Raw genomic sequence first — 13,929 nt, forward strand, 5'->3', positions numbered from 1 at the left:
CTGACGGGGAATCGTGAATTTTCCTTGTAGCGGAAATTTCGCTGAAGCAGAGCTCGACTGTATCTACACTAATTCACTTGCAATAAGATGGAAACAAAAATAAAGACTTGCAGCACCAGGCAACTTCTGTGAGAAATCTCTGCACGACTCAACAGCCATTGAAAACTGCCAGGCAGCAGCGCGACAACTCTATAGAGTCAATGGAGCTGCGTTGTTTTGATGGCCGTCATCACGGCCTTTCAAATGTGCTCATGTGCACAGTTATAAAAAGTGGGCTGAATGTGTGGCATATCAGTTCGCCTTACATTTCTGTGGAGGCACTGTTGCAGCAGGATGCATAGTGATACTTTAATGCCAAAAAAAACATTCATGTTCGCATCTTGCAAGAACATGCATGAGAATACTCGGAAATGTTTTCTATTTAAATATCAAAGAAGCCTAATGCAGTCCTTCGATGCATGTGGAGATAGCAGCAGTCTCTTCAAATTCCTTGTCACAGAAACCATTTTTATTAATCCAAACGCAGAGGTGAGCCGTCAAATGGTGTCATAGGCTCACATGAAGCTGTATCCAAGACTGCCGGGACAACTCAGGCCAGCACAAAGCGCACTACCATAAAAACAGAGTACAAATATCGTCTTTCCTTGAATATGGTCGAGTGGTGGTGCCGCGGAGGTTATTCAAACGGTCAAATTATTGAGTGCCGACAATTAACGGAGAAATCGAATAACACATACTCAACTCCCATATCAAACTATTTGCAGAACTACTGTTCGATCTGTATTTGAATATTCAGGTATTTGCACACCTCTAATACTAACCCAAAGTTTACAAAGATGATATGTGGGTTTTAGTGGCCGAAATGCACCATGAACAAAGATGTCCAGAGAAAGGTAAGTGGTCAATTGGCCTTTTTCTTCAACTTCGGCACGCTCGGCATGTGGTTAAGCGCTTCGGAGCCTACCGTCAAGTTCTGGCTTGGAGCATGCGTATCCGAAACATGCGCACTCTACCTGAGCAAGCTGTCGGATGTCTGTGATCCTCTCGGACATGGTTCGCAGGTAGCGGTTGATTGCCATGTAGTCCTCCTGGGCCAAGATTTCGGCCTCGCAGATCTTGAAGATGGCTAGCGCAAAGCGAAAGAGGACCTGAAAGCAACAGCCAGAATCATGACATGGGCACTGCTGTTGCACCCTGATGTAACAAATGCTGATACACTGAATTAAGGAATACTAATTAACAAGACAAGTCATGAATGGTGAAAATTGTAGCTTTCAGTTTTCTTGATTTTTTAATTGTACACTGCGATCGAAAGGACTTTGTGCGTCGTCTTGCCCCTTTTCTGTTAAAAATGTGATTTTTCAAAATTTATCTCCAATACAAGCATGTAAAAAATAGTATAACTGATTAACCTTATCTAACAAGTGTTTTTTCATTGGCTGCTATTTTGCTGTAGGCCTGACTGTGTTCGTGTCAGGCATTTACAAGGTGTCGCACTAAACTCGTACTTCTAGGAACCCTAAACATTGGAAAAGTTTCCCGATTAAAGACAGGTGCACAGAAGAAGACAAGATGAAGCGAAGATCGCAAGCACTGAAAAATGAAATGGTTTCTTTCGCATAACTTCGGGCTTTAAATACATGTGTTAAGTACGCCTTTTAGTGTTTACTATGACTACTCTTCACACTGCCACACATCCCATTTGTCCACAGCTGGTGTCTAACAAACATGAACAACAATCTTCCATGCTGCGAGCTCAGCAGTGAAATTGTAATCTCTTAGCAACCTTCATTTCGGGTAAAGGCACGGCTAAATCAGGGCCAAGGATGATCAGCGTGCCTTACATGAACAGCGTCCGCTGTTAACATGTCGGCACCTGACTGAGGCTCTTATGTCGTTCAATTTTTCATCGCGTCATACATAGCGTTGTTTGCAAGTGTAAGTTCAGGTCTCAATTTATGCCAGCTATGACTGGTACGCTATGGTAAACAGTAGCATAGACGTTTGGGTGAGTTGGTATGGTTCCATTTCGATTAATATAATAGCACGGCACTAACGGAGACGAAGAAAGACCATCCAAAAACAAGCACCGATATGTCCACCTAAACTTCATTATAACAAAGTTGAATTTTATGCGAAAATAGGTTCATTACATCCAAACATTCGTTATGAAGGTATATTCCTAACACTCTATCTATTGCAAGACTACATTTCGTTTACTTTATTATAACCGATATTTCGTTATGTCTGGGTTCGTTATATTGAGGTTCGAGTGGCTGTCCTTGCATGTCTTCATCTTTGTTAGTGCTGCACTACTCCATTGATCAAAATGGAACGTTATGTGCGTGATTAACAAATGCCAAACACAAAAAGACATGCTTACAGAAAGGAAGCGTGACCCTAAAAAAATTGCGAACCTTTGAAGAAACTCGACTTGTTCTACTGTACACTAAGCACCTTGTTTCCTTCGTAGAGGAACACGTCCCAGATGTAGAGGTACGTCTCAGCCGGTATCGTGTCCACGAAAACGGTGAGGAACCAGTTGAAGGTGAACAGGGACAGGTCCACTTTGTTGGCCTCCAAGTGGGCACTGAGGCGCGGCAGCTTTTCGGCCATCAGATCTTTGAGGACTCGCTGCACGAAGCAAACAAGGTTCCGATCGAGCCATGTACCCCTGCTCCTAGCTCCTTAATTAGACAAGCTTTGCACAATCTGGATGCACTAATTCCATTGGGCCGCTACAAACATTTGGATATCATTTAGATTTCGATGTGGCGACGTATTAGTTGGAAACACTACTGGCGATTTATAGTTCACTCTCTCCTCTTCATTTTGAGATACGGCGCCCGGCAACATACGTGCGATGTTTGAACCGCATAGCTGGCAGCACCCGTGCCCAGCAAGATTACTGTGCACAAATCAAGCCAGTACAATGGTCTGTACGATTAGTGGCAGCATTTATGCTTCGTTATCAAAGGAGTGTGAGCAAGCCATCAGCACTTTCACAGGTACGTTATCCAGCACTCTTAAAGGGGTCTTCAGCCTATTTTCATGTAATCATCAAATTACTTAGTATTAGAGTTTATTGCCCTGCCAATTGATTGCCGAGAAAAATTACTCGAATTGATCAAGACGAGCGGAGTAATGGGAATTCCTTGTGCGCTTCCTCTGTTCTCTCAACCCGAAGAGCTCACGGGAAGCTACTCAAGGACACGGTGGAAAGGTGTTACATTGAAACATCATTATAACAAAGTCACATCTGCCACAAAAATACTTCATCAAATCTAAAGTCATACGTGCCATGAAAATGTTTCATTATTGCTAAAAGCGATTATTCCCAACACTGTATCTACGACAAAGCTATTCATCACTTTGTTATAACTGATAATTAGTTATATATAGGTTCGAGTGTACATTGGTTTGAGTCATGACGACGCCTCCTCTATTTTATCAATGCCAGCGAGATGCGCCCGATCCAGCCGTTTACCACCCAATCCTTCAGCCTTTTCCTGCTCTCACCCATCGCCTAGCCTTCACGTGTGCTTTGCGATCACTGGGCAGAGAACCCCTCGTGCAGTGCCTCACGATGAACATCATACGAAGTAATTTCTTGTTCAGTTGTGTACAGATCCATGGGGTCGCATCTTGCATTCCTCGTGTTCACAATGATGTGGTAATACTGGCTCTGTCAAATATACGGCGTTTTGAGATACCCTGCCGCCATTCGTGGCACTCTGTGGGCATCCAATGGGAAGTGTCACAGCAACGCACATGCACGCGTTGCTCTGTGATGCGGCGGCGGCATTGCTTCGAGCGACAGAAAAAGGAGCACGAAGGAACTAATCTGACAAACGTACAATATTGGAGTGGGAAATGTGTCTATCGCATCTCTGGAAAATGCGTTTGGAAGCTCGTGTGATGCAAGCAACGCCACACATCATGTAGCGTAACATCATGACCACTCTCTGAACTAAGGCAGACAGAAGGCTCCTGCTGAGAAGCGCGCGTTTGCACTGGCATTGAAAGAAATAAAGGAGGCGTTGGTCATGACCTTGAGCGCACATCATGGAACACTATCGCTGTCTCTCAATGATATTCCCTACACGAGTGTGGCTCGCTCTGTAGTGTTAGCAGACTATGGAGTGTGGCACCAGAAAATGGCTGAACCTCATGGCGAAAACGCATCTGATACAAACACGCTTTTAATATTATGTTGGCTACTGTCCAATGGCAAGCTATCTGTCACTCCAAATCAAACGACAGGCGCCAGTAGCTCTGAATAGAATGAGATCGAGCGTTAGTATGAAAAGAGGGAACCCGAGGAAATAGCAACACTGCGTGGCACTTGTAACTGTTCCATCCTTCACAACTGCAAGATTTGGCTTAACTGCTCGTAGCAGTGTGTACTATCCGCAGGACATGTATTCTCACCATCCCAAAGAGTTGTTCTTGAACTCTTCATAAAAGCTGCTACTAGGACGGCTTACCAAGTAGCCCAGCTGCAAGCTTTTCTAGGTGACTCCCCCAGGAATCGAAAAGATGGTTAATTAGAAAGCAGGCCCAAGGCAGCTATTGCAGTACTATGGTAACCTCGCACAAAAAAACCCAATTAGGAATGAAATCTAAGGCAAAAGTTTTTAAAAAAAGCCCTTTAAAACCAGATGCAACTATTGCTAAGGCTTACCTGGTCGACCTGAGAGGCCTCCAGAGTGCGGCTGTAGTAATCGCGCGGCATGATGTACTCGACGACAGCAACAAGGCACCAGAAGGCGTCCTCTTCGGACATGAAGAGCAAGGCGATGGCTGCCAGCCTGTTCAAACCCTGCACATGACCACATTTTAGGGTTATTCTCTGCTGTAACTTGCACCAATCCTATCAATTATCAACATGTTATCAATTTTGTGTGAAAGGTTGCGCTACCGACACCAACAGCAAGAAATTACCCCTTCAATACTTTGTCCAAATCTACCCCAATAAAAACAACTGTTCAGAGGAACTTGATGGATGTTTATTTCTTGCCATTGACGTAGTGTTTAATTTTTTAAGCTACAGTACTTATGCTGATTGGGGTGCCAGAATAAAGACTGATGTGGCTGTGTTGCATTGTCAGAAGGGGCCCGACAACAGACTGCAAAGGGTTAAAGTAAAAAAATGCAAAGTTAGGCTCATAAATTTAGACAGCGTACTTTCAATACTCTTTTACTAACTAAATAACTGGCATTATGCAAACATTGATAAAAGAACATAGCTCACTGACCAAAATGCCATGCAAACAATTGAGAGCACGTTTATTTTCCCCAGGGATGAGGGAAAGAAATTGGGAAGCTGACACTGTGTAGCCAGCTTTTAGAAGCAGATATTTCATGCCACATCTCAATCTACCATTTCACCGTGCCAAGCCTCAAAATGGCAGATCATGCGACCCCCAATACACTCAAACCTCGTGATAACAAAATTGCAACTTACACTAAAATAGGTGTTAATCCGAAAATTCATTATAAAAGCGCATTCATAACACTATTTACTGCAAGGATATTCTTCATCCACTTCCGTTACGACAAATATTTCGTTATATGCAAGTTCACTATATCGACGTTTGAGTAGTTGCTACAGTGGAAGAAGGCACACATCCATCTGGTGCACGCACACAAAAAGAATACCACAAAAAAAAATGTTCTGCACTAACATTTCAGCAAACAGCCAAATGTTACTAAGCATCTAGTTCCAGAAGTCTTTTTTTTTTTTTGCCACATTAGGTTGGGTTTAGTGTACAGACGCTAGAACGTCGTACAGCAACGGCACATGTGCAGCTAGAGTATCTGTACACTTAGGTCACAATCATTCGGAAACACAACCCCTCTAGCATTTCTTCAAATCTGATACAAGTTTATTAAACAGCAAAACCTGACAAGCGCTGCAGCTGTACCTGGCAGTATCCTACAATGAGATTCCTTCGGCTGTAGGCAAGCAGCACTCTACGAAGAGGATTGATTCCAGGAGCATCGGGAGTTTCGTAATGCCGGTTGTTCGGCAACGTTCTCAGCAGGTCGAGTTCGATCTTGAAGACACAAGAAAAGGCAACAGTTAGTCAATTGCACCTCAATCTACTCGGTAGCATTTGAAAATTCCGCTTTGAAATAAAACCTTGGAGTTTTTCGTTTGCAGCTTAGAGGAAAAACTTATGCGTACTTATGAATCCACATAAATATACATAGATTACACTCAACTTTTCTACTCTGATGTCAACAAAATCACTCGTAGATATGGGAACACAATTGTACACAGTCATGTACATCAGTTTTAGTTCTTTGAAAGAGGCCGTGAAAAGATGAAATCGTACCGAATTATAAGGGTTCAAAGGAGCGCTGCAACACTTTTTCCAAGTAACCATTGAACAGCTTCATTAAAGAAGTTCATTGCCCAACGAATCGACCAGCACAAATATTTTGACAATCCAACGAGTATGAGTGGAGTTGCAGATATCAGGCGCACGCTGCAATTGCTTTCTCTCTGCTCTCGTCCCAACAAGCGCGCTGGAAGCTAAGCAGGGAGGGGTGGCACTGAAAATGGCGTGAGAAAAAGTTATGTCATGCGCTCGTCATGACCTTAAGTACTTTTTATTTCTTTTTTTCCTTCGAAAGTACAGCTTCGTTAGCCTGCGACCATGAGTACGCACGCGCTGACATGTGGTGGCCTCCTGTGTCCGCAGCCCAATACACTCAAATCAGCCAATGGTCGTGAACTTCAGGTTTATGGCGCAGTCATTCGGGTTCATGGCATAATTTGTAGAAAGAAGAGGGAACCATTTCTAGGTGACTGAGAATTGTTTTTAAATTCCAAGCCTCGTGCTGCGCTATAATGTTTGGCTCGTGTGTTCTCGGGAGCCTCGATTATCGATCGGCAGCATTTTCTGGCCGTGTTGAAAAAGTGTTGCTTGCAGGTTACAAATGCGGTTATTGTGTAGTTAAGGCACTGTTCGGTATACACTTAAACCTCATTATAACAAAGTTGCATCTTATAGAAAAACAAGTTTGTTGTATCCGAAAATGAGTCATAAAGGTCTATTTCTAACACTATAACTGTTGCAAGACTACTTTTAATGTACTTTGTTATAACCGATATTTTGTTATATCTGGGCTCGTTATATCGAGGTTTGAGTGTTGGTTTAATGTGGTGTCGGTACTAACCAATCCTCAAAATGTCTTGTGTCATAGCTTAGCATGATTTTAGGTCATTTTGTGGGCAAACAAAAGATCAAATCACCTGTTTTACAGCGGGGTCGCAGGTATTTGTCAGAGGCGGGGACGTCACCAAGTCTTCGTAGTAACCGGTACCTTTTTCTGCTCTTTCCTGGCCAACGTAGAATTCAACACACCTGATGATCAGATGTGTCAACAATTATTTCATCTGGTATATCGCTGGGCGAATTCAAACCAAAACACCAACCGAAGTACTACGTAGATTGGCTTGCTAGATGAAAAATATCTCTCACCCTTTCCATATCTGGCTCCTGAACTCTTGGGGAATGCTTGTTCGTATGAGGGCCTTCAGCTCTGGAGTCTTTTGGAGCGGCCGCCCAGGGGCGATGTTGGCTCTGTAGTTCTCCCATTTCACTCGCCACGAGATTTGAAGTGGGTCCTTCAAGCAAAGACAATGACCAAGTTCTGTTGAACACTTTAGCAGCTATAGCACCGTAAACATGTACAGGACTCGCAGATTTAAAAGCGAAAATTTGGAGCTATGTAATGCTCATACCTTCGTTTCCAGCGTCTGCGTTCAGTGTCTTATCGGTGTGATTTTTGCTTGAACAGTTGCATCGCGGCGAAAATTACATTAAAGCCCGATTTGCAGCGACATGACACGGTTATCATGAGCAATCACTTATAGCAGTCATAACAAAAAAACACTGCTTTTCAATTGGTGAACCCTTTACGACAAGTGCACATACAGAACCAACATATGTTTTTTGTGGTTGCAACTACAGCTCGTGCATTTTAATGTAACACTATCGTGATCAACATAGCATAGTAAAACATAGGACAAGAAATACTTCAGAGGTCTGTTCGGATGATGAACAACCAGTTCACGGTGCACTCGCATGTTGTACTCGTGACATGTGCAGTTAGATTCTTGTCGGTCGCAATGGAGGTTGGCCAGCAAGCCCAACTCTCATCTTTTCTACATTATCAACCATATTCGTAGCGAAATGGCACAGGAGTTGGTGCAGTTCAACGAGCACAGCAAAAAATCCGCAAAGAACATTTAGTTATAGCATACGAGGTGGTATAGCATTCTTTCACTTATGTTTAAAGCAGTGAGAGAAGTTGCCGAGAGGCGATTTCCTCAGCCCTTTGGTCATGTGATTGAAATGTCCCGACTAGTAATTGCGCAGTTTTTAGGCAACTGGTATAAAATCCATACCTTCAAGCTATTGTCTATGTGCCGCTAAGTACTTGGTCATTGGTGATTGATGATGCTAACTTTTTTTCGTTTTTTTTCCCCCATCTGATGAGATGACAGTCACAATCTAATCTTGAATGTTAAGTTTAAGCTAGATAGTAGTATAGATTTTTTTCTGCACGAGTTGCACGAGTGCGGTATAAAGAGAACGAACTGCACCCCACTTTGTCAGTGTCTTCGTACTGCTTTTGTGTAATTTTCTCGTTGGAAAATACTCAAATCATAACTTGCTCTGAGCTCTAGCTTTGCCTCTGTAATTTCACTTGTTTCACGAAACCTACAGCTTCATGGTTACAGCCATGAGCAACACAGACTAACACTCCCCAGGTAAGAAGCATGCACATAAATACCCTGCAAAGTGGACAAAGGGACGACTGCTGCCGTAGCTCAATCATTAAGAGCATTGGGAGCATAATCCGAAGGTTGCAGGTTCAAATCCGTGCTGGTGACAAACTGTCGTTTTGTCCACCTTACTGCCTTCCCATATGTATAACAATTATTACAATACACAAAAAAAAACTGCACAATTAATGCTTTCACTGTGGCAAGCTTTCTTGAGGTCTCATTTTATGTGCGGAGTGACCCACCTGTGGACTACAGGGCATATCTTACAGGTAGGCAGAGAACCATCAATGGGTCGCCAGTGGGTCATGGCATCTAACACCAGAAAAAGTATCTTCTGACAGCTAGCGCATGAGTACTGGAACGTCAAGGCCGCACGGGAGGAGCACATTCCGTGAACTACTGGCGATCCATGCTGCAGTGCTCGTGTTAACGTCCCCTATACCTTTCTTGGCTTCACTATTTGCTGGCTTTCATTAAGGTTATGTCAAATAACATTAAATTAAAAATCCACGGGGAATCTTCTTTGAGAGTTGTCTAAGTGGTCTGTAAGCACTGCATTTTACTGTACGTAGCGGCTGTCCCTGGAACGCCATTTTCGGGCGGCATTGGCATTGCGTCTGCCATCTCTTAAGCACTCGTGTACCTGCCATGGGACACTGTCCTGTCGCAAGCACATACCACTGAAACGAGTGTCATCTGAATTTTGCAACACTTGGGAATCTTTCTGATGTGTAGTCTTTCCAGTCAACTTTACAACTTGTCCTGCAGAGGACAACTCCAATTGCACAAACTGCAACAAAACCCTCATGAAGAGTGTTATCATGATGTGCTTGTTTTGCACCACAGGTATAGGCAGTCATGTAGGTCACATATGTTCACATTTTGTATAACGTAGTGGATAAGACACTTGCCTTCAAAGAGTGAGAGTTCAGGTTCAAACCCATGCACCAGAGTGAAAACTCATTTTCTTTTGATTTATTCCATTACAATGTCGATCATCTTATGCAACAGACAAATGGCAGACAGAGAGATTTTTCATTTGGTCTACATAAATATATGCTTGTGCATTTATATGTCAAGAGACTTCAAATAAGTAGGCTTGTGCGATTATTCAAATGCTTCGAATATTTGAATGAATAGTTGAGTATTCGAATTCGCTTCAATTCGAATTTAAATTATCGAATATTTTCGAAGCATTTGCAATAACCGAATAAATGTATATTAATCCGCTTGTAAAAGTGGTTTCACTGCAATGTAGGGGTGCTAAGCCGTGAAAGCAACTATCCAAAAAATTAGTTTTGCCACGAAGCCCCCTTTCTGCAACACTTACTGAGCATGGTCTGAAAACGCTGCCGATCGGTAGTCGAGGCCACCGAGAACACGCGAGGCAAACATTATAGGGCAGCACGCGGCCTGTAATTCACAATAAATTTTCAAAGCTAGAAATTGCTTTCTTCCCTCAGCAAATGACATTACAAGCCCAAAGGCACTTGTCGCAGCCAAGAAGCTAATTTGAGCGTGAAGCGCTCGTCGTTTACCAAGGCCGCTGCTTGTCCACGAGTATGTAGGCGATCACACTGAAAAGCCGCCTATTCAAAAAAAAAAAAGGACATGCTCAAGGTCACGAGGTGCCTGTGGAGTATTTCTTTTCGCCGTGCCATTCCTCTCTGCTTAGCTTCCAGCTATTTCGTCGGGAGGGACGAGAGTAGAGAATGCAGTTGCAGCGTGCAACAAATTTTTGGAACTCTGCTCGTACTGGACTAATTCTAGAAAATTTGCGGCGTTAAACTTGTGAGACAACAAGCATGTTTACTGGTTCCACGGCTACTTGAAGAAGTGTTGCAGGGCTCCTTTAAAGGAATTTTTCATTTTACTAAACTTGTTATGACTGCTTATATGCTCCAAGTATAATAAATTTTAAAACGTTAAGTATCTTACAGCTTATCACTCGCATCCTACGGAAACTACTGCTCAAAGTTGTTTCGACTTCCTTCGAATGAAAAAAATAAATGGCATTTGCACAAAGCCCCTATTTCAATTCAAAAGAAATATTGTGCAGGTTAGTTAGATCATGATAAATATTCCATTTTTTTTATATGTCGTACATACCATGCGAATTTGATACGAAATTATTCGATCAAAATCACTATTCGCTTCGAACCTAAAAATTCACTATTCGCACAAGCCTACAAATAAGGCAAAGTTGTGAAAGTGACTGGAAACTCCAAATATGGTTGTCTTCTCGTGAACAAGTGCAGTAGCGCTGAAATCATGCAAAGCTCTTTTTAAACATAGCATGCAAGACAACCAGCAGTTCTCCAACTTATCTGCTCATCTAAGTGTCGCACAAATGATATTCATAAATCAACCTAATTTTTATTTATTTTGTGTTAATTCAGCCATTGAGAAAGGTATGGCTAGATCATGAAGGACTGCGCTTAAGTTGCCCGCCAACTCTGTCTCAGCCAATCCGAAGTCAGGCTGCCAGGTTTATTTTGGGACTATGTAGAAACAAAACAGCGGAAGGGGGAGTAGTTGCACGACAATGAAGCATGGACTCTTGTCAAGTATCCCTGTCTGCTCATCATAAAGAACAGAGGTTGAAGCTCTTCTGATGAACTTACAATAGTATAACCAGAATCAACAAAGAAACTCTCGTAACAACACCACAACGTAAATTGAGATATAATCATCATGGCTTCCAAATCAGAGTGTAGGAAGCGAAGGCTAGTACTTATGCTAATTACTTTTTCATCTGCAACAGTAAACAAGTGAAACAGGCTCAGTGAAGACATCTACTGTACCAATGAAGCTAGCTTTTGCTTTTACACCTTAGGGCATTTCAGGTTAATAAAAAAAAACATCCATTTTGTGGCCTTATGTCAGTGCTTGTCAGCGGAGCGTGAAGTAAATTACTGCCTACCGCCAAGAGAAACTCACTTAAACTTACCAGCCATAAAAGTACCCGCAGAGAATTATTGACACCAAGTTATACAACATCAAAATGGTGGCGAGTTTCTTTCAACCTTGGCACAACTTCAAGAAGTGCTTTTTTTTTTTGGAATTTGGAGGCACACGAAACGGGTGTGACACAGTTTTGTTGGCGGAGCTTGACACTAAATTTTTAGTCTAATAAGAAATGATGGGCAGCCTTTAAAACATAGCAATGCTGATGGACCTTTTTTCCTAACTCGGGTAATCTCCAAGAAATGGGTCGATCGAACGGGCCAGATAAAAGTGCACCTGGCTTGCTATCAATCGCTAGTGCCGTGCATACGAATAGCTGTTGTGACAGATGCCAGGATCACAAACTGTTTTTCGGCTGCTTTAAGTCGCAACGAGTTTCTAAGGCAGGTTATAGGGGACAGCAGAGAGGTCAAACTCGAGTAACAAGTCTTAGGTCAGCATGCAAGCTTGCCGATTTCTTCTAGTGCGTGTTCAAGTTCTATTGTCGCGCTTAGAGGCTCAAGGCATCTGGTAAGTCGGTATACTGCAGCAAGATCCTGTAATATCATCCTGACCTCTTAGAGTAGCACTTAGCATCATTACAGGAAAAAGTCTAGATTGGTCAACATCAGTGCTTCACAAGCACCCTAAACAGGGGCCGATATTCCAGTGGGGAAACTATTTTTCAGCCATCTGCACAAATGCAATGATTCGAATTATAGTATGCAGATTTTATGCGAATTGTTTCTTGTCTGCATAATTGTGCAAATTCACTGACATATTACGGTTCAAATCTCCATATTACGGTTCTGCATTATGGTTTGAATCATTCAACATTACACCTAATATAGTCAACAATTTCATTTGTAAAAACAAGGGCTGCTCAATTACCTTCATCCGTGTTCAGGCACTGAGTTCGAGTGCTAAATTTGGTGTTTTCATGGCGGTAAGGCATAGCCTTCAATACAGTTGATTTGTCGGCCATCTTTTTTGCGCTTGTGCAGCGTAATGAATACTCTAAAACCATTGCGAAATGCTTGCCAAAGGTTCGACATTATACCTTCTAGTGTGTCACAACTACAGAAGATAGACAAAAGCTATGAAAAAAATGCAATTCTTGCTGCATGACGACTGCATATTTTTATGATCCTTTTCTGGCCAGCGCACCTCCTCACCACACTTGGCCACTGGGAGAAAACGTGGCGCTGCATGTTTGGAAAGATTAATAGTGTACCTTCGCAACTGTATTTATGCGAATTCCCAGAAACACTCAAGCAGACAACACATTTCTCCATATGAAAGACACCACCGTATGCATTCCCACTGGATGGCAACATTAACGTCAAAAGTAGGATTTGTCTCGCTTGAACGCACTGGGAGATAACAGGCGTCTTTCCGTTAGGACCTCCAATGTTAAACGAATCGCAAACTCTTGACCACAGGCTAAGATAGGTGAAAGGGGATGCTAAGAACAGATAAGCTTAGGCGGGTAAATAATCTTTCAGAGCTCAATTTTTGTTAATTTGGAGATAGATTGCCTGTGGAGAGAAAACAAAAAAAAAAATGAAGCAGGCATAAGTTTCTTTTTATTTCAATGGTACTTGAGCCCAAAAATCGAGACCTCTGGCTTCTCGCTGCAAGAGGGCACATTTTGCAGTGTCTGCTCATACTTGGAGCAATATTTGTCCATATGCGAGATAATTATTTTGAAAACCTTCCAAGCTGATTCTTTCTTTTTTACTTTAGAATACGATGCACCAAGTTTAATCACCAACAAGATCATCAAGGCACAAGCAGATACGGATGATGTCGGCCACCGACGATATCGTGGCATGGGCCGTACAGTAAGCCACCTGTCTTTGAATTTTGCTCTATTTATGGTAAGGCTGGCTCTGTTAATATTTTGAATGGTTAATTAACTAACATAGATCAACACAATTGTCCCCATTAAGTACTTTTAAACACCAAATGCTGTTATTTCACACACATTCCCCTCATTACCTTTTCCCTTGATTATCCTGTTTAGCTCTCTATAAGTGCTCATTTCACTACACAAGAACAAACAAGTTGTCGTTGTTTTTATTGAATAATTTGAAATTGCGTATGCATAAATAGTGTATTAGTCACCGGCGTAGGCACTCAAGTTGGGTTTTAATCTTCCAGAGGCAGCTTTTATC

General features: G+C 42.4%; 1 protein-coding gene across 1 annotated transcript in view; it reads right to left on the bottom strand.

The window, feature by feature from the left end:
* LOC142774622 (TBC1 domain family member 2B-like) overlaps positions 1 to 13,929 on the bottom strand; it is a 199,771-nt gene that overhangs the window by 156,488 nt on the left and 29,354 nt on the right. Inside the window, exons 12-17 of the mRNA XM_075875204.1 lie at positions 7,494 to 7,639; positions 7,265 to 7,376; positions 5,928 to 6,059; positions 4,685 to 4,822; positions 2,458 to 2,634; positions 1,014 to 1,148 (exon numbers count right to left, since the gene is read on the bottom strand). Of these exons, the coding sequence (XP_075731319.1) occupies positions 1,014 to 1,148; positions 2,458 to 2,634; positions 4,685 to 4,822; positions 5,928 to 6,059; positions 7,265 to 7,376; positions 7,494 to 7,639 (840 nt within the window). The remainder of the gene's footprint in view (positions 1 to 1,013; positions 1,149 to 2,457; positions 2,635 to 4,684; positions 4,823 to 5,927; positions 6,060 to 7,264; positions 7,377 to 7,493; positions 7,640 to 13,929) is intronic.

The sequence above is a fragment of the Rhipicephalus microplus genome, chromosome 10 (genome assembly GCF_043290135.1).
Source record: "Rhipicephalus microplus isolate Deutch F79 chromosome 10, USDA_Rmic, whole genome shotgun sequence".
Taxonomy (NCBI): Eukaryota; Metazoa; Arthropoda; class Arachnida; order Ixodida; family Ixodidae; genus Rhipicephalus; species Rhipicephalus microplus.